The following is a 20239-nucleotide window of genomic DNA, read 5'->3' as shown; positions in this document are numbered from 1 at the left end:
AGATTGCTTCAACAAATAATCTTTTATCATTGTTTCAGGGAGCAGCTTTTGGTTTCAATGTGATAGCTGCCAAGGCTGGAGAGCAGCTGGCTCCATTTTTGCCCCAGCTTCTTCCCCGGCTCTACCGTTACCAGTTTGACCCCAACCTGGGCATTCGACAGGCAATGACCAGCATTTGGAATGCCTTGGTCACTGACAAGTCAATGGTGAGTGAGCAGCAAAGTGCAGAGCGGTGGGTTTGCTGCTAGCCAGCAGCATCTCAGAGGTCCTCATGGGACAGTTGCATCTTGTCAAAGGAGGGGTTGTGCAGAAAGGAGTGAGTGGTATCCTACAGAGAAAGAGATGCTTGGATCTATATAGGAGCTAGAGGATGCTCAGAGGTTTTGCACTGCCTTCTTACATGTGAAAGGATATCACAGACCTTGTTTGTGCGGCCAGTGTTAAAGTTAAATACTTGCTTTGCTTAAAGGGGTCTTTCCACACTTTGATATTGCTTCAGTATTGCTTTCGTAAGCATGCTTACAAAGCTCTTCAGGAATCCTTATAGCCTAAGATGCCTTTCCTAGAGCAAGAGCATCTAAATATGGTTCTGCAGTTTTTAAGTGGGTGGAAGAAAGCCTTTTCCTATGGGCTATCAGTTTGAGGTTAACTCCTCCCAGACAAGTTTCAGGAATAAGTGATTTTTGTGAGATGTGATTGCTCTGGCTCTGAAAGTCCTGGAATTGGGTTTGCAAATCTTTTCTCCTAGTAAAGCTGATCTTATCATGAAATCATTTGCTCTGATCCCTCATCAAAGCACAACTGCTTCTCCTGTAAATACATATTTGGTGCTGCATCTAAATAGTTCAGTTGATAAAGGACTGACGGACTTTCCTCTTTTCTCATTGTCTCTGTCACAGTGTTAAGCCCTGATGCAGTGCAGAGAAAGGCATGGCTAAAGCAAAGTCAGAGTAGGTTTGTGTGGGGTCAGCTTTGGCAAGCATTAGTTGATCTGCTGTGGCTGAAAGCAGGTTGTATTGTCCAAAAGGACTTTTTTTTTCAGAGTACAGGACAAAGGTATGTGGTCCACGCTTGTTTCATGATTTTTCCTTTTTTTAATAATAGGTCGATAAGTACATGAAGGAGATTCTTGAGGATTTGATCAGTAACCTAACCAGCAATCTATGGAGGATCAGGGAATCCAGGTATTGCTAGGAAAAATAACAGATTTTTCTTTGAACTCTGCTCTTTTCTCTTCTTCACCACGTACTTGTTAACCTGAAGAAGTTGAAGGGGGAAGGCGGACACATCCTTTCATCAGGATAGAGCCGAGTCTTGTAGTCTGCACTTAAAGTGCAGACAATTTTGAAGCTATTTGCTTCATTGAGCCTGAAATTTTTTATTGCATGTAGTTTGAGCATGATACTAAACAACGTTCTCTGTGACCAGAAAACTCCTCCTTCAAAGTTCTTGCCTATCCTTGGACCTAAAATATTGCTTAATGTTAGTTAATTTTGGCAGTCTGGTTATACAGGTACTTGGCAGCAGGATGCCAGTCAGTATAGCATTTTTAATAAACTGCTGTTTGTTTATCATGGTTTGTAGTTATGCTGTATTGAAAACTCCCATTTTAATTTCAGTTCCAGACTTTAGAGTATCTTATTTTGTTCTTAGCCTATACTTACAGAAAAGAAATCTGAAACAATTTCGTAACTGAAATGTTTGCAATAGCAATTTTCACCACAGCAGTCATTCTCACTTGCTGTCACCTGTTTCAGGTTTCACCTGACTGGCTGAACATATTTTTTGCTGCTAAAGGAGCCATTCTTATGACAGAGTAGATTTAGGGTTTGGGGAAAATAAGGAATGTGAAACAGTTCTCAGTTTTTTTAACCATTTGCTTACATTTATGGACATATCTGTATATACACCTATATCAAGTAAGTACACTCTGTGAAGGAAATAAAATTTCTTGTTTGCAGCTGTCTGGCACTGAATGACTTACTAAGAGGAAGACCTTTGGATGACATTATAGACAAGCTTCCAGACATCTGGGAAATCCTATTCAGAGTGCAAGATGATATTAAGGTGATAGCACTGATAATTGAACAGAAAACTTCAACAGAAAGTACAGTGATCAAAGTCAGATGTTTAAGGAGATATTCTCTGAGAAGTCAGGTTGAAGCAAATGGGAATTTTGGTTATTAAGCAGACTAGAAATTTAGGTCGCTTGCAGTTAAAATTTCCATGCTGCCTTGGAAATTTTTTCTGTATGTTTCTCATGGTTTTGAGTGTTGGTTGTCATTCCTACAGTGCTTACTCTTGATTGTTCAACATTTTTCCTGGATATAAAAGAATTCCTGAGTATTTGCTTGACTCTTGAGTATACAAACATTTATTTTGGGCTGCCTGTGTGCTTAAATGGCTTGCATATATAAAGCCAAGAGTCCTTGGGTTGTTCCAGGTTTGAGCTACGTTCTTTCTGGATCCTGACTTCTCTGCTCAAGCTTAAGCAAGGCAGAGCTGTTTTCCAAAGTGTACCATGTATCAGGAAGTTGCTTCAATACTAGTAGAATCAGTGTGTTCAGAAATGTTCTGAACTTCAGCTTGAAGTTTTGAGCAGTTTTGCCTCAGTGCTAATGAGCTATATTAACCTCCAAAACAAAGGAACTGTCTACTGCTGCCTTTGGGAAGGATCTAATTCCTGAATTTTACATGAAAATGGTTTGGGAAGATCTACTTGTGTCAGGCTACATTTTTTCCAAGGACAGCCTAAGACATGACCAGTCCAGGTGATTGTCTTTCAGTATCCAGGAGTATTGCTAGATACTACTTAATTCATCAATACAAGTGAAGTTAGTTGGAGTCATGTGACACCAGAGGTACCCTAATTTATTGTTTGCTTTTAGTCCATCTTTTCTAGTCCTAGAGATTCAGCTGAGTATAGGGTCACTGAGCAACAAGCATTATATTGAGGAGTGGGTAAAGCATATGCAAAGCACTATATACTTCTTTTTGAAGTAGCAGGTTCTGTTGTTTTGGAGGGATTTTCGTTTTGGGTTTTGTTGTTTGTTTGGAAGTTTTTTTGTGTTGTGAGGTTTTTTTGTTTTGGAAAGGACAATCAATAAAATAACATCACAGAGACAAATGTGAACAGAAGTACAGAGAACCTGGTGGTGTCAGGCAGGATTGTTAATGTATTTGTCATTCAGTAGACCAGGTACTCAGGTGGACCAAAGCCAAAATTTCTTTGAAAGATATTATATTAAGTATTAGCCATGAATGTAGTCCTGTCAGTGCTAGTTCTATACTTAATATGAATGATTCTGCATAAGATTTTAAAATAGTAACAATGGATTGTTGACTTCTTTTTTAGGAGACTGTGCGAAAGGCAGCAGAACTAGCCCTAAAAACTTTAAGCAAGGTAAAACTCTAATTTCGTAATTTGCACATGGAGACGTACATGGTTATGATGTCAGGTAACCATTCACTATCATATCTGCAGGAGTGACCTGTTTACCATAGACTGTTGTCTTGAAAAGATCTCTAGTGTGAGGTACAGTTGTGATAAACAGAACAGCCTGACCTCATATTCTTCTGTACTTTTGTTGATGCTGGTGAAGTTCTGCTGCTTGAGGATAGTGCGGTGTTAAGTTCTACAGAGCCAAAGTAGGGATATAATGAACTGGGGTTTTTCCTGTGATGTCCCTTTTTTCCCCACTTACGGGTGGGATTTAAGGAAACTTACTGTAGCTTCAACAGTTGACCAAGCCCAGTGGGACCTCACTGGTGTGAAACAAAATAATCCAGTCTGAATTGCACTCTCTGGTGCTGTTACTGACACAAGATTTTTTGGGTGTAGTGAACATATCACTTAATGTTTTGTTTGCTAGTCCTCTAAAAAAGTCACATATGTGGAAATGGAAATGGATCTTAAGAGCTGTGCTTGAAATCACAACCTTCACAGTGGGTGCAGCATGACATTTCAATGGCACAAGTGCTAATCTGGTCCCAAAATGTAGTTGCAACTGCAGAATCAGTTCTGATCTGGGACTCGGGGCTCTGCCTTGTGGAATGGTTGAAACCATGTGGCTGAGAAAGACTGTCCCTCAGCTGAGAGGTCATTTGGCTCATTTCTTCAACCAAATGTAGATCAAGGCCTGCTAGGATCTGAATTTGCCTTTTCTGGAAGTTGACTGTAGCCAAAACTCCTTTCAGGGATATGGCTTGGGGCTTCAGTACCTCCTGGTGAGGAGAACGAAGGTGCAAAAGATCCTGGGTTTGGTTGTGGGCAGTTGCTCTAGTTGCTGTTGGCTTCTTCTCTGACAGAGAAGGTGCTTTAATGTAATCTGAGCAGGAGGTTTGTACATACTTGCGACACTGACTCTTGCTTGTTGCCAGGTCTGTGTGAAAATGTGTGATCCCTCTAAAGGAGCAGCTGGTCAGAAAACGATAGCTGTATTGCTCCCTTGCCTCCTAGACAAAGGAATAGTAAGCACAGTTGCTGAAGTCCGATCTCTCAGGTTAGTTTTACATCATGTAAGTTCCCAGGGGGGATCATGATTTGTCCCAAATAGACACAGCTTATTTGCCTGATTTGCAGAATGTTCTTTGTGTTTGAATTGTCAAGTTTCTCCCAAAAAAAGCCTTCCTGCTGAGTCGTTTTCTCACTGACTTCAAATAGCAGCCCCAGGAACTCTGCATACCATGTGGGAGTATCTGGACACTCTGCAAATGCCCAGATTCAGTTCCCAGCAGGAAGTTCTTTTCTCCCTGTACAACTGGCAAGCTGATCTGCAAGCAGTTTGCTGCGCTTGAGTCTCTCCTTCAGGACTGGCATATCCCTTCGGCTTGTAAACCAAAAATCCCACAATAGTTCTTGAAACAGCCAGGTCTTATTTCACAACTGGTTGTGAGTAATGACAGTTCACATCCCAGAGGTGACTGCATTCGGTCACACTGTTCAAATGCATTTTATGTCATGTAATGTTTTGATGTCCCTTGATGTGTTGTCACTTTGTAACCTTGTTTATTCCTTTGTTTGCTTGAAGGACAGAAAAGCTGGAAAATTCAGACCTGGAGTGAGCTGGTCTTTACAAAAATAATTTTCTTTTATTGAACACGGTTATCCAGGAATGTTAGAAAGCTCCTAACAAATTCGAGTGAATATTTCTTGAATTTTTTCATACTTTCTGAAGATATGAAAACCCTTTGTCAAAATGCAGCCTGAGAGATGTGGTCAGGCTGAAACTGACAAGTGGGATTTGAACAGATCATTGTAATTATTTTTTTTCTTGGGCAGAGGTAATGGATGTCTCTGGGGTGACTTTGCACGGTTTCTTTAAAACACAAAAATGTTTTATTTCTTCCTACATCTGTCTGTAGTACTGCCTCTTTGCCCATTCCTTTTGTGGTACCCTGGCCAAAGCAAGCAATCTCTGTGCAAAGCATAACATCAGTTGAAAGCTCAGGGCTGGGGTATGATTTTGCTGAAGCAGAAGAATACCCAGATATTTGATTGCAGGTAGATTTATATTGCTGTATCTGAGATTTGGATTGGCCTTTTTGTTGGTACTGGATTAGAGTAGACCAGAGAAGATTTTTCAGCTATGTCTGTGTGTTTCTCTGTTGACCTTCCCTTTGACCTTTTTCCAGCATTAACACTCTTGTGAAGATCAGTAAAAGTGCTGGGTCTATGCTGAAACCTCATGCACCAAAACTTATCCCAGCCCTGCTGGAATCCTTGAGTGTCCTGGAGCCTCAAGTCCTCAATTATTTGAGTCTTTGTGCAACAGATCAGGAGAAAGTAAGTGCAATTATAGTGGGAAAGGATCGACAGAACAGAGATAACAAGAATTTAAGCTTAATTCAGTGGACAGGAAAATAGCAGATTTGGTTGAGAGGTGTTCAAAGATGCAAAGAGAAATAGCTAATAAATTACTAAAAAAATTTGGTCATGGGAATACGGCTGGACAAATGTGGGGGGTTTTTTGAAGGGTTGGGATTCTTTTTATTCACTAGATCACCACATATTTCAGAAGGTGAAGAATGATCTTAGTAAGAACTTTTGTTAGATTTCACTTCAGCTCCATGTACAATTGTGAAACAGGTGAAGAAAGAGGTGAAGAGAATTATCTGGAATGCACCTGTACTGTCAAACTGTGCTGCTTTTTTTCCCAGGGGATTAACTGCAGGAATTACAACATAAATTAGGAGTGCCATAGCACTATGGGCTAGAGGTGGATGTTGTCAGCATTATGTCCTTTAATATGGTTCTTTGAGAGAGATTAATCAGTAGCAGTCTTCTGGGAAAGTGACTGAAACCCACTCTTCAGAAGTAAATTTAGCTAATTTCATTGTGGGGAGGGAAAAGGGTCAAACTCTGCCCTTTGCAAATGGGAAGGGAATGAGCAATAGGTCAGAGTGGGTTTTTTTTCTCTCTCACCCCCCCTTTCTTTTTTCCTTTTTTTTTCTTCATTTGTTTGTTTCCATGATGTCAGGATTGCATGGTTTATCTCCTGTACTCCAGCTAGAACATCTGTCTGCCTCTGAAAGGGAGACATTCGTAGTCTGTAGACATAATTACTTTCTGTCTGTATGCATTTGACATGGATTTTTGTTTGATTTTGTGAGGCAGTGAGTTATAGCTGATGTTGCCCTTTCCACTGTTTCCATGTTGAGTTTACACTTGGTTTTGGTTTCTTCCTTTTTTTTTTAAGACTGCAATGGATAGTGCCAGACTTAGTGCTGTCAAGTCATCTCCCATGATGGAAACCATTAACATGGTAAGTACTTGATTCAGAAGGGTTCCAGTGTAAGGTATGTTGTAGGAGGAGAATAGAAATTGAAGTGGGAGCTTTGCAGTATACCTTTTCAGGGTTCATTTTATTATCACATCTCCATGTGGATGTCTGTCCACCTTCTTTTTCATGTACCAACTTCTCTCATCCTGTCGCCACGGCTTGCTCCTCAGATCCGTTGTAAATAACCTTGGCTCCATTTGGACTTGGATGGGTTGTTTCTCCACCTGAAGACCTACCTGCCTGCTTTGATGAAGAGGGCATCTTTCAAGTGCTTTTCTTTGGATGGGAGCTCAGCTGGTTCTGGATTATGCTAGCTGCCATTTCTCTTCATCTCTGGTCCACAATCAGCTTCTCACCTGGGCGTCCAACTGATGATAGTCATTGTTCTTAAGGCACAAATGCTGTCCAGACTTTGCCTCGCGGTGCCTTAGATATCCGTACCTGGGCCTTGCCAGTGCTTTGATGGTGGAGATGTTCAGAGAAAATGTGTTATCACTGAAAGCACTGTCAGCAGCAAGTTTAGCACCATAGTTTCCTGCTGCTGGAGAAGGAGTTGCTGATGCCCAGACACTGTGCTGTGGGGTCTGCCTTGGCAGAGCTCCCTGCCCTCTGTAAGAGCCTGTCCCTTCCCAAAGAGAAGACCCCTCTTTTCTGCTCAGAGCCTGCTCACAGCCAGGGCCATGCGAGCAGGCAGGGGGTGTGAGTGCTGAGCAAGGTTCAGGAGAAGCATAGCCACCAGAGCTGTTCTTTGTTTCCTGCACTTATGGAAAAGAAACAAGAGCAAGTCCTCTGGTACATGACAGCATGTGGAGCTGTGTTTTGGTGTCAGATGGAGCACACTCTATAAATAGTGTGTAAAGCGGCTGGGGATGAAAGGCTCCCTGTAAGAGTACTCACTGCTACTCAGCAGGCTGTAGCAGCTGCTGCTGTCCCTCCTCCATGCCAGCCCTGGGGGGAGAGTTGTGCTGGTCAATGCTTGGGATTTCCTAGGGGAGGGGAGAAATAGTATGGCTTCCCTGGGGTATCGTGAAGATGTCCTGGCTTATAAGCAACCTTCTTTCTATTCCTCTATATTCTGCGACTGGCTGGGAGATTAGATCCTTGGATGGAGTTTAATGGATTATTCCCTTCACCATACTGGTGCAGGAGGGGAAGTGACAACAGATCTGAATTCTGAAGCTCAGAGAGGGTTACCTTCAGTTAGTACGTGATCCTTGAATTTGCTAGAGGATGGATCTCCCCTCAGCAGACAGTGTGCTGGAAACATGAAGCTTTCTGTTTTGCACAGTGGCATTTTAGGTGTAGGAGATTAGAAATTATACCAATAACATCCCTCTTGTGCCTTTTATGTAATTTATTCCACTTGTTTATCTTGACCTGTTCAAAAACTGTTGACTAGTTTCATTTCATTGCCTAGTTTGGTTATGTTACTGCTTCAGTGTTTCAGGCAGTTGGGGGAATGTTGGGTTTTGTCCAAAGATATGCACACCTTTGCATCCCTTTCCCTCCGCAGAAGGAGTTCTTGCTGGTGTGTTACTTTCAGCTTTCTAAACAGTTGGAGTGCAGGAGTACATCAGTTCCAGCAATGATAATTTTAGCAGGGTCAGCTCAGTAAAGAAGTAGGACAAGAGAATCTGTATGTGGAGGGAGCCACTTTGTGGTGCTTTTTTCCCACCATGCAACAAACTTAGGATTCAGCTGAAGACCAGCCTACAAAACTGAGGCAGGCCTCAGCTGGAAGTAGACCAGCTTAAGTCTGTTACCATTACCTTTCTTTTTAATTTCTGGGGTTTTTTTCTCCCCTGTCCCTTGCCTTTCCCTAGAGCTTGCAGTATTTGGATGTGTCTGTCCTGGGTGAACTGGTTCCTCGGCTGTGTGAACTGATCAAAAGTGGAGTAGGCCTTGGCACAAAGGTATGTCCATGATTTTAATAGTTCATTTGGAGATGGAGATGGGAACACAGTGTAGTGTCAATGTAAATACCATTCTTTTGACTGTCTCTCTTAAAGTGACAGCTTGGGCTCATTCATACTGGAGTCGTTCATTTTACATCTGAGTCTCAATTCACCTACAGTACTTGTGATTTTCTGAATGTGTGCTGCCTTAACCTTTCCTGAGCTACATGGCTGTTGTGCTCTGTGACACCTGAGTACAGAAGGTTGTCCCTGATAGCTGTAAATCTTCCATCTATCCTGAGTGTGGGTCCTGGTAACTTTTTCACTTCCTAATTAAATTCTTGTCATTCCTTTTGTTAGAAACTGTTTTTCTGCTTCTACTCTTGGCTCTCAGCTTATCAGGGCAGAGGCTCAGTGGGCCAAGATCAGGGGTTGGAAGGGACCTCTTGAGATATCCAACCCACCTGCTTAAGCAGGCACACCCAGAGCAGGGGGCACAGGAATGCATCCAGGCGGGGTTTGAATGTCATACAGATCACGTCAAACAAGTGCATATAGCACCACAGCAAGTATTTACAGTAATAACCAGGGGCTAATATTGTTTTCTTACCTTTGTTTTCCCTTGCAATCTTCCAGGGAGGCTGTGCCAGTGTAATAGTGTCGTTAACCACACAGTGTCCTCAGGACTTAACACCTTACTCAGGTAAGGTTTGTTCCTAGTGCCACGTTTCAGAGGTGCTTTTTGTTGCTGTTCTGTAGGTAGCATTTCCTCCCTATTGCCCTTGATTTTATCACAAGAATGATCTTTACATGGGTATTTTCCTCAGAGAGCTGTTTGAAGCTGCCTTGTGCTATGGGACTGGCATGCTGGGGGTAGGTCCTGGGAATGTTAAATACCTCACGAAGTTGGAAGAGGCAGAGGAAGGAGTTGAGGGAATTCCCTAGGGCCCAGCAGGAACAGGAAGAAATATCTCTAGACTTTCTTGGAGCAGACTAACAATGCCTGTGTTAGCTGAGTGCTGTCAATAAGCACTTGTTCTTTCAACTTGAACTATGGGAAGACTTTGCTTCCTTGGGTCTTCATCTTCTCTTTACAATTTATTGTGATTTGATAGTAGAAAGAAAGTCAGCTTTCTGTTGCAAAATAGAAATAAAGCTGAAAGCATGATCAGCTTGGGTGGTCATGTATGGGAACATTATCAGTAAAGGTGTGCAGGCTGAGGCTGGCAAAACACTAGCTTCTAAGCCTTGCTGTGTCATGCTGTGCACTTGTTTAAACATAAGGACCAGACAGACCTATAACCCTGCAAACATGTGACAAGCAAAAATGCATAAATTCAGACAATATAATGAAATGCAGGGTATTGTAATTCTTGCCACAGCAATAAAACATGCTCCTGATAAAGCGAAGTCTCTTCCAACAGGCAAACTTATGAGTGCTTTACTTAGTGGCCTGACTGATCGGAACAGTGTGGTACAGAAGTCTTTTGCCTTCGCTATGGGGCATCTAGTCCGGGTGAGTTGGGGTTTGAGATGGTTTTAGGTTTTATTTTACTTTTTTGCTATTGGGTTTTTCTGAATTGTTTGAGTGATGTGAGTCTCTTCTGTGTTACAGACTTCCCGGGACAGTAGCACTGAGAAGCTGCTGCACAAACTCAGCAGCTGGTACATGGAGAAGGAAGGTATGTTGCTTTTGGGCAAATTTGTCAGTTATAGAATGCCGTGCAGAAAGAGTTCCTGGCGATATCAAAAGCTTATAAAGAAACGTTTCTATATTGCGATGTTTGGTTTCACTGGCTGAATAATGCCCATGCATCATTATACAATATTGTGCATTCCTCTGCTTCTCAAGAGGCAAATCAAGCTGTTAAAGGAAAATCCTGCTTCACAGTCGTAACGTGTGATGGTTTTGCTCCTTCAGAGTCAGTTTACAGAACAGGCTGTGCTTTAACTGTGCACGCTATGGGACGCTACAGCCCAGACGTAGTGAAGAACCATGCCAAACATGTGCTGCCATTGGCCTTTCTTGGCATGCACGAGGTTCCCGATGAAGAGAAAGGAGAGAAAGAGAATTCTACTCTGTGGACTGAAGTTTGGCAGGAAAATGTACCTGGTAAGTCACATTAAGAGTGGTAAAAGGTTTCAATTAATGAATCTGAGCTATGGAAGGGCTATTTTGCCATGCTTTCTGTCTGTAGAGGAAGATCTGGGTACATGGTAAATGGTTTTGCTGGTTCCTTCTCTGACCTGATTTCAGATCTGATTTCAGATTACTTTTCTGGAGTTTGGGAAAGGACCTGCAAAAAGATTTTCCAGTGACCTGTTCTTGGGAATAAAAAAACCCCCACACCTCTGTTCCTTAGAAACAGGCTAACACAATATCTAGTGCCTGCCACAGGAAAGTACTGAGATGAGCTCTTTGTCTAGATATACACTGAAGATTTTCTTTGGAAGCACCTGGAAAACAGAATCCATCTTCAATCACCCCTTTGCTTGAAGTGTGCCTTGCTGATTTGTTTCATGGCCAAAAAACAAAACAAAACAAAAATCTGTAACTGCTTTTCTTGTCTTTTCTTCTTCTTTTTTTTTTTTTTTTTGTAAAATAAGGTCTTTTTTTTGATTGGTTTTGGTTTGTGGTGTTTTTTGTGGCAAAATTACAGTTTTCCTCTGCCTGATGTGCAGGTACTCAGGGTGGCATCAGACTGTACATGCAGGAGTTGATCACCATCACCCAGAAGGCTCTGCAGTCCCAGTCCTGGAAGATGAAAGCCCAGGGAGCAGCTGCCATGGCATCAATTGCCAAACAGACAAGCTCCCTCGTACCACCGCATCTGGGAATAGTGCTGTCCGCACTGCTGCAAGGCCTGCCGGGGAGAACCTGGACTGGGAAGGTAAAATAACACTTTGTGGATCACTGTGAGCACCAGCACGTGGCCCTTGAGCCAGGAAATGCTATGTTCTGTGCTGCAGAGCAGTGTGCATAGGAACTCTGGCTTAGGGAGTCTATCTTTTGCCCTGCATTTAGCAGATACAAAAATGACAGGGAGGATAAGTAGGTGGAGTTGAGTTGAGTTGAGTTCCCACGTAGACTACTTCCACTGCACGGCATTCTAGCCTTGAGGGATACTGCTTCTGCTCAGAGATGCTGCAAAGCCCCTTTCCACGGACAGTCCAGTGCTGATGGAAAGCCAAGTCCTCTGCAGCCTCTAAAGCAGGAGTGGCAGGACCCAGACATTGCTTCTCTAGGCTGGTGTTGGAGGTGTATTTCCCCACTAACTCTTTCAGTGGAGTACAAAGGTTTCCCCTGTGCAGCAAGACTGTGCCATTTGGCTGCGTAGCATTTCTCAGTGGTGTCTGTTTTACTCATTGCAGGAGGAGCTGTTAAAGGCCATTGCCAGTGTCATCTCTGTGTGCAGGTAAGTGTCTTGAAAGTGGTGGTACCCTCAGGATCTGGGATCTCAAAAAGGAGGTTGGTGCACAGTGTTCTTGCCTGTCTGGTGCTAAGGAAACTCTAGAAAGTTGTGAACACAAACCTGATCTGCCATCAGCATGTGAGGAGTCTCTCTCCACTCCACTTGTCAATGTGTGGGTCACTGGTGAGAGCTAGGAGTGACAAGTGATGCTTCAGAGGGACCTCCAGAGGTAAATGGTTGATTTAGGACAAGGAAGAGGATGTCAAGAGGCCAGAATTGCTAAGAAGAAAGAAGAGACTAAGGGAAAGGATGGACACCTTAAAGGGGAAGAGAGAGGAAGAGGTTGAGTAAGAGTGAGGGGGGAAAGTAACAGAAGCATACAAGGAAAGACAAGAAAGAAAAACAGGGAGAACAGAGAGGGTAAAAGCAAAGAAGAGCACCAGAGTGTAACTTTTAGTTACAACTGTTGGTAGGCAACCCTGTGCCTGGACACAGGAATTGCTTCCTATCTGTGGGAAGGGCAGTATCTGGGAAGTGATTAAGGTGGGTCTGATAGTTTCTGTGTGCTGTGTGTTTCAGTGCAGAGCTGCAGAAGTCAGTGCCCGGCCAGCCTACCGTCACTGATGTTGTCCAGGCTGTCCTGAAAGAATGTCGGAAAGAGAACCTAAAGTATAGGATGGTGGCACTGCGCTGTGCGGCTGGTGTGCTGCAGGCAACAAAGGAAGACCGATTCCAGGAGCTGGCAGATATCATCTTTCCCATGATAAAGAAGGTGACAGTTCAGCTTCTTGAGTTTTCCCTCTTTCAAAACAAAACACCCAAGTGGTGACAGTCCGACTGATGCTGTTAACGTACACGCCAGGCTTCTGCCCAGAAGGCTGCTGATGTGAGGAATACCCCACACTCAGCCAGATCCTTGGTGGGGCTGAACACCAGACTGTGGGTGAGCCCTGGGGGGGGTTATACCTGTGCTGCTAAATTCTGAATTAGCCCAACGGTTCTCTAGGCATAGTCCTTTCTGTGGTGTCCAGCACTGCCCCAATACATCATTAAAAGTTAATTCCTGGCTGTTCTGTCAGCAGTAACAGACTCCTAGGAAGCTGTATAGAGCGCTTCTGTTTAGTACCTGCGGTGCTTCACAGCTCTGCAGGTGGGACTCACATAGCGCAGGGACATGTTTGGATGCAAGGCTGTGGAGCCTGCTGTGCGCTTCTGCAGGCTGCCGATAGCACCAGAGCTACCGGTGGCCAAGGGGGCCTGTGCTCCGTCTGTATGGAGGCACTGACTGGGGACGAGGACTGGTGTGCACAGGCTGCAAGGGAAGACTGAATTGCACTGAAGTGTGTGGCTAGCCTGCCCTCATCCCTCTGTCGATCATACCTTCCCCCCATGGCCTCCGCAGAACTCTCTTGAGAGCATGGGCACGGGTTTTCCAAAGCATGACGAAGAGGACGAGGACATGAGGGAGAAAGAGGTGCAGATGGAGTCCCTGATCTGTGCCTTCGAGACCCTGGGCAAAGCCTGGCCGAGGAACCCAGAGACACAGGGTAAGTCAGCTATCGGCATGCAGAGCAAACTCTCTTGGCTCAAACTGTTTCCTCTTGAAATGAAAAGGGGGAGGAGGGAGGGACCTAGAGATCACGTGGGGAGTGGGGAGGCTTTTGAGGAGGTGCAGGATCTCACTGCCTGCAGCTTGCAAGATCTTCAGTGAGAAAGCTGCCTTAACAGCTTTCCCACAGAGCAGGCCATTCCTGGGGAAATTCCTTTACTGTTGTCTTAAATTCACTTCACCAAACTGTTCTGAGTTTGTGGAGACACGCAGGATACCTGAGTGGCTTGCCTAATCAAAAGCATCCTAGTTCTGCTCTTCACATTTACGTTTGCATTAAAGCTGGTACAAGGTGGAGGAACTGGGTATATCTGAAAGAAATCAGGTTGCTTTTATTAGCATGCTAGAATGTGTAATGCAGCTGTTTATCTCCCAGTGTTAATGAGAGTGTTGGTGTGCTGAAGATTTTCAGGGTCACTTGTTACAGGATGTTGACTTGGTCATATGCAGTGACTAGCTTGATGTCACTTGGAGAGGAGCGCAAGGAACACCTGGGAGACAGAGCAGGAAGCATGTGGTCCTGCCTTTCCCTGTGGTGACACAATGACATCCTTATTTTTCTGTAGGTTGCTATCGCCAAGAGTTTTGCAAGTTAATGTGTGACCGTCTGAAACTCAGCACGTGGAAAGTGCAGCTTGGAGTGCTACAAGCCATGAATGCCTACTTTCAAGGGTAATTCTCCTTTCTGCATTCCACTTTGATATTTGTTTTCTTTGTTGCTTCAAATTGAGGACGACACTGGGTTCTCAGAAAGTTGAGCAGACTTCTGTCCCAGTGATGCAGGGTGTCTGACAGTGTTTTTGCATTTGACAGGCTAATGCTGTTTGATAAGGAGCACTCAGACCCTGTGGCTTTGAGAGAAATACTGTTGGAAACGTGTTCATCTATCACCCATTCTTTAGGTAAGTAGACTTTTCCCAGTTTGTGGTCGATGATGAATTGCTTGTTAATACATTCTTTCTGTGGTGGTTGGCTGGTAGACAAATGCAGGAAAAGCACAAGCTGTCAGAGATAACGTTTTGCCCTTCCTTGCACTGCGCTGTGATAATTCTGATGTTGCAGTAGCTGTTCAAGGCAGTACAGTGCAGGGTGCTGTGCAGAGAGAAGTAAATTCTCCGATGCAAGGGAGCTTTGAAAGAGGAGGAAGAGGCAGATAGCAGATTCTGTACAACCTCTCAGCAGTGCAAATCGGAAATGCGCTCATTATCTCCACGCAGAAAATGGACCCCACCTAATCAAGCTGTTAATGATTTAACGAAACACAGGTTTTTCTCCTCCACAGTTCCGTCGTCTTGGATACATATCCATTGAAGAGACCCAAAGTTGTCTCAGCCAGCTAGTACATTCAGCTCCAAGGCTTCGAGGCAGGTTGTGCTGCCCCTGAGCAGATCACCTCTGGGGTTACAAGTGCTACCTATGTAATGTTGACAGCCGTCTGTTACTTTGGTAGTGTTCCCTCTTGTCCTGTGACTGCAACGGTGCCCCATGTCTCTTCATTACCTGTATGTGGCTCTTGTTTCTGGTATGCCTAAAGGCAGCACCTACTTCAGAGCTAGCTGCCAACCCAGAAACCCCTTTGGGGAAAGTTTCTTTTAACTATCAATCCTGCAATGAGACTTCAACACTATTTTAGCTTAGGAGACAGAATAACTTTTTGTGACAAGCTTGTGCTTGATGGCATAGGGTTTATGTACCCTCACTTAATGCTACGTGTTAAAATTTGGATGGTTTATAGCCATTACAACTCACAGAACAGTCTGTTACACACAGAAGTTGTCTGAGATCACATTGCAGCTATGTCACCATTGTTCCCTTTCAACATGTGTAAGGAACAGTAGCACTGTTGTCATAGCAGAGGTGATACACAAGGTTTAGTCGTCTTGTCAGCCTCTAGCTGGTCACTTTATGCCACTCAAATGCATCTAATTGGGGAGCACTGCAGACTGCCAGTGCAAATGAACTCAATGAGCTGTGCTAATGAAAGTGGTCTGGAAACCACAGTGGTGACTGCTCCTTGTAGTGTGCCTTTGGTTCTCAATGTGGTTGTGCAGTTTTTCATTTTGTTTTTTGAATCCCTTAGAAAACAAAAGCTACACATCCATAAGAACCGAAGCTTTGTCTGTGATACAACTGCTGCTCACCAAACTGCAAGGTGAGATTTCTTGCTTGCCACCTGGGAGAGTCGGTGTTCAGTAAAGAAGGCACCTGGCTGTGGTCGGGAACCCTGGAGCGATGGCGTTACCTTCTGCTTGCAGCACGGGGTGATTTCGGGGCGGTTGGGACTTGGGAGTTTTGTGCTCAGTGACTTGGGAAATTTAGAGAGGGCTTGAAGTAACTGTGGATACAGTCAAGGTCTAAAGTACTGCAGGATGCTCCTTGGGTGAGGAAAATGTCCAGTGAGGAGGGTCCCAGGGAGAGCACACGGGACGGAGCGTGTAGTCAGATTCTTCGTTGTATGGAAGCTCCGTAGAGGAGAGAGCTCCTCTTTGTGCAGAAGAGTAATTTTTATCCTTCCAGTGGCAAGTTTAGTTCCTCACTGTTAATTCAGAGTTTAAGCCTTGCAGGATTTACTTCAGAGAATGAGCCTACTTAGGTCTCAAGGTCATATGCGTCTGCAGTTGTTCTGTACCTAATGTTTCCTTTGGATTTCTGTTATGCGCTTCATGTTTCCTTTACTCTAGCCAAATTCTTCTTACATTACAAAAAGCAATTGTGAAGTGGGAAACATTTGGTTCTTCAGGCCCTTGTTTTCACATGTTACAGGCTTAGACAATCAAGCCTAGTCTAAACGGGCATGACTCCCTGTGCAGGAGGCGGCACATGCACCTGAGTGTCCAGCTGAACCTGCCTCCTCCTGGAAGAGCAGTACAGACTGCGAGTGGAATGTTGAAGCAGTCACGCTTTCAGCCTGTCTGTGGATGGAGGTGGACTTTTGGGGGTTTTTTGGCATCCTGGTATTCATGTCCAGTGTCTGTCTGTCTTTATCTACACAGAAGCTCAACAGTGGGAAAGCCTGACACCAGAAAGCAGAGAGCACCTCATTCGTTCGTTGTCTACGATGTCATCAGATAGCAGACCCGAGCTACAAGAGAAGGCATTTATATTGAAGAAAACACTTGAAAATCTTAACTGAGTTGTAAAACACAAACTACAAAGTGCCATGTAAAACAAAAACAAAAAAGTGCAGTGGTCTGAAAACCAAGTGGGAAAATGAAGATTACCCTGTAGCATGCATCATTCCTGGCCAAAATAAAAAATGCCTTAAATTCTTTTCCCCTTTAAAGTCACTTTTACTCTTTAAGCTTATGGTTAGATGTTTTATCAGTAAATACCTCTAACAATCTGCCCTAGAATGTTTGTAAGTGTGCAACATAAAAGATGTTACGGGCAAGATGTTTGGGTTTTGGTTTTGTGTTTTCTGGTTTTTTTTGTTGGTTTTTTTTTTTTTTTAAATCAGCAAAAGAATGTTACTCCAATCCCCTTTGTCCATCAAAGGAATTGTTGAGAAACCACCAGCACAGGAAGTGAAAAGTGTATTTGATTTTCACTTGTGTAGCATGTGGAGATCTGTTACCTGGTGTGTAAACAGTAAATCTTCGGGACTCTGCAGCAGAGTTAGTGTTTGTAATCTATAAAGGATGAAATGCTTCCCCTGATGAAGCCTATGTTAAATTCCTGTGGCTTCCCAGGGGCAGGGTTTCATCAGACACCCACCTCTGCTTCTCCTGCTTGCTCCTCCCTTGCAGCCTCTTGTCTGTGAGTTATGAAAGGCAGAGTACTGTTAACTTTGCTCCTTCCTCCTTCTCTGACCTCAACATGGATTGACCGAGACTATGCCTTGCCCAGCTAGCAACCTCGGCCTCCCAAACATAAATGAGAACTTTTTTCCTCAAAGGATGCACAAGAGAGCACTTTACTGAGCTGTGTGGGACAAAGTTGGGCCTGGTTGGTGCCCAGGTGGAACACTGCTCTTCTCAAAATTGTTTTGCATGGACACTCCTCAGCTGCAGGAAAAAAAAAAGGAAAACAATCTTTTCTAGATATGTTTTTGAAGAGTGTTCAAAGTTTGCAATGACATGGTTTTTTAATAGTGGTAATGTTTTATTCCCTTCCTATTGGTAACCCTGTTCTTGCTTTGGAAACCCTGTAATGATTTAGACTTGTCAATATTTGTAAGAAACTGAATCATCTGTCATTTCTCAGCAGCCCAAGTCATACTGGTTTCTAGCAAATACTCTTTAATTTGCACTTAAGGAGAAGGATTTTATCTGCATTAATGTGGAGTAAAATTGCTATATGATGATGTGGCCATGCTGCCTATCTCCTTTTTTTTGCCCTCCTCCAATGAGAGACAAACCTGACCACTATAGCAACAGACTTTTAATAGTGTAAAGTTAGCACTGCACCGTAATCTGACCAGTATGTGTACAGCTTTTTGGGGATAAATGCTTTGCTGATGGTGAAATGAAATCATTAGTGTGGGCAATATCATGTCCATGGCTTTCAGCATAGGAAGGCTTGTTTCTTTTCTTACAGTCTGCAGCTCCTTTCAGGTTTGATCTGCTAGGGAGAGGATTCCTCAGATAACGTCACGTTTCCCCCATGCGCGTTTATTCAGAATCAGGTATGCAGTACCTGCTTTTCCCTCAGGTGCCATTTCCCATTCAGTGTTTTCTGGTACTGTAACAATCTCGTTGTCTGACCTCCTCTCCACGGGAAGGGAGGAATGCAATTTGTGTACACCTGGTCAGCAAGAAATGGGCAGAGCAGTCCCACTGCGGCTCTCGTGTAGCAGAAACCTCAGCGAGCACTATTGCATTGTACACTAGAACTGGTCAGTGGGTAACTCCTTGGTGCTGGGAGCTGGTGCTATAATGTTTTGATCTACACCTTGTTGCAGGGAGCTGCTCTTTGTTTACGTGTAGTTTGAACTATTGAGCACAGTGTACATTTTAAAATTTTACTGGGCAGATCACTTTGCAGTATCTTTAAAAGCTTGCTTACCATGACATGTAGTGTCTGAGTGCTCCTCTTTTTTTTTTTTTTTTTTTTTTTTGTATTATATGAATATTACCAGTGATGCTTTGCTGTAGCAGTTCATTGTCTGACTTGGGTTTTTTTTGTATCGGTGAGTGACAGTATCAGAAAAGCAAGAGCCTCCACGTCTCTGGTAATTTGAGTTTTCACTGTGGACTGGAGTATTCAGAGGCAATGCCTAATATGGTCAAATGACCGTTAAGTAGAATAACTGTAATCATTGTCAATAGCAACCTGAATTTCTCTATTGGGGATTTACAGTAGAGGGAAGAGCGTATTCTAGGAACTCTACAAACAGCTGGATTAACAACTCCGGCCAAGAGTGTTAGGAAGGTTAGAAATGGTACAACACTTTCTGAATCACAAAGCAATATGTCTTTCTCGTGATTACAGAACAGATTCAGAGCTCCTCTCTAAAGCATGTGCCTATACACAAAACCTACCTGTACAAAAGCTAATTCAGTCAGAGGTTTGATTTCTATCCCCCCTCGCATTTGTAAACTTGACAGGATTTAAAAATAAATAAATAGATGTGGCCTTCCTAGAGTTTTTCCTCTAAAAGTGATTGCACTATGTAAAACACACTGTACTTTGCCCAGCGTGGGCATTTCTTGTGCTGCTGCAATGCTTTGTATACCTGGAGTGCAGTGCGCAGACGTGACTCTAGCACTCACATTGTGACCTACAAGCTGTCGCTTAAATGGATGTATAAGTTTTCTAATGTTGCAGAATCTCCATCAAATTCACCGCAATCTGTACTGTCAACGTATGTGAATGGTCTGACTGAAAGAAAACCCTCCTGCTTACCAAAAAAGCAGAACTAAATAAAAGCTGCATGACCTGTTCTTTGCAGTGACTGGTGGTTTTTTTTTTCTCTCCCCCACAGCAAGTATTTTAACGTGTTCCAATCCAAAGCGCGGCTCTGTGTCCTGCTCTGCACTGGCCTGCTCACCTGACCCTGTGCCACTTGGTCCCCTGCTGACAGAAGGCGGCTCTGTTACAAAAGGCAGCGTCCAGTTAGGAGCTGCGTGAATTGGGTTTTTAAGCCAACAGATTGGTCTCTTGCAACCAGGCAGGGTTATGGGATGGGATTTGCATATAGATATGAAAATATAATTATATTCCATGTATATATTATATATGCATATATATAGATGCAGCCATGAGATTGAAAACTTATTTAAATAATATTAAAGAACCTATGTCATGGTTTTAGCTGGGATCGAGTTAATCTTCACTGCGGCTGGCACAGTGCCGTGTTTTGGACTTAGTATGAAAACAACGTTGATAACACACCGATGTTTTAGTTGTTACTAGGTAGGGCTTGTACTAGAGTCAAGGACTTTTCCAGCTTCCCACGCTCTGCCAGGTGCACAAGAAGCCGGGAGGGGAGGGGGCACAGCTGAGAGAGAGGATCCAAACTGACCAAAGGGATATTCCATATCATGTAATGTCATGCCCAGTGGGTTAACTGGGAGGGGCTGGCTGGGGGAGGGAGGGAGC

The 20239-nt window shown here is 43.6% G+C and overlaps 1 protein-coding gene across 3 annotated transcripts in view; it reads left to right on the top strand.

The window, feature by feature from the left end:
• The window catches only part of ECPAS (Ecm29 proteasome adaptor and scaffold), a 66546-nt gene extending 46965 nt beyond the window's left edge, over nt 1-19581 (top strand). For all 3 annotated transcript variants that reach the window (XM_064438769.1, XM_064438768.1, XM_064438770.1), the window contains 20 exons: nt 39-206; nt 1105-1184; nt 1962-2067; nt 3356-3403; nt 4381-4502; nt 5635-5785; nt 6699-6764; nt 8606-8695; nt 9314-9380; nt 10102-10193; nt 10293-10359; nt 10599-10790; nt 11360-11568; nt 12050-12093; nt 12670-12862; nt 13493-13637; nt 14266-14371; nt 14513-14601; nt 15780-15851; nt 16693-19581. In XM_064438769.1, coding sequence (XP_064294839.1) covers nt 39-206; nt 1105-1184; nt 1962-2067; nt 3356-3403; nt 4381-4502; nt 5635-5785; nt 6699-6764; nt 8606-8695; nt 9314-9380; nt 10102-10193; nt 10293-10359; nt 10599-10790; nt 11360-11568; nt 12050-12093; nt 12670-12862; nt 13493-13637; nt 14266-14371; nt 14513-14601; nt 15780-15851; nt 16693-16832 — 2247 coding nt within the window. In that variant the 3' untranslated portion in view covers nt 16833-19581. The remainder of the gene's footprint in view (nt 1-38; nt 207-1104; nt 1185-1961; nt 2068-3355; nt 3404-4380; nt 4503-5634; nt 5786-6698; nt 6765-8605; nt 8696-9313; nt 9381-10101; nt 10194-10292; nt 10360-10598; nt 10791-11359; nt 11569-12049; nt 12094-12669; nt 12863-13492; nt 13638-14265; nt 14372-14512; nt 14602-15779; nt 15852-16692) is intronic.
• The last annotated feature ends 658 nt before the right edge of the window (nt 19582-20239 follow it).

This window comes from Phalacrocorax carbo, chromosome Z, assembly GCF_963921805.1.
Source record: "Phalacrocorax carbo chromosome Z, bPhaCar2.1, whole genome shotgun sequence".
NCBI lineage: Eukaryota > Metazoa > Chordata > Aves > Suliformes > Phalacrocoracidae > Phalacrocorax > Phalacrocorax carbo.
Note: the sequence above shows the minus strand (reverse complement) of the source record. Positions and strands in the feature narration are given on the sequence as shown.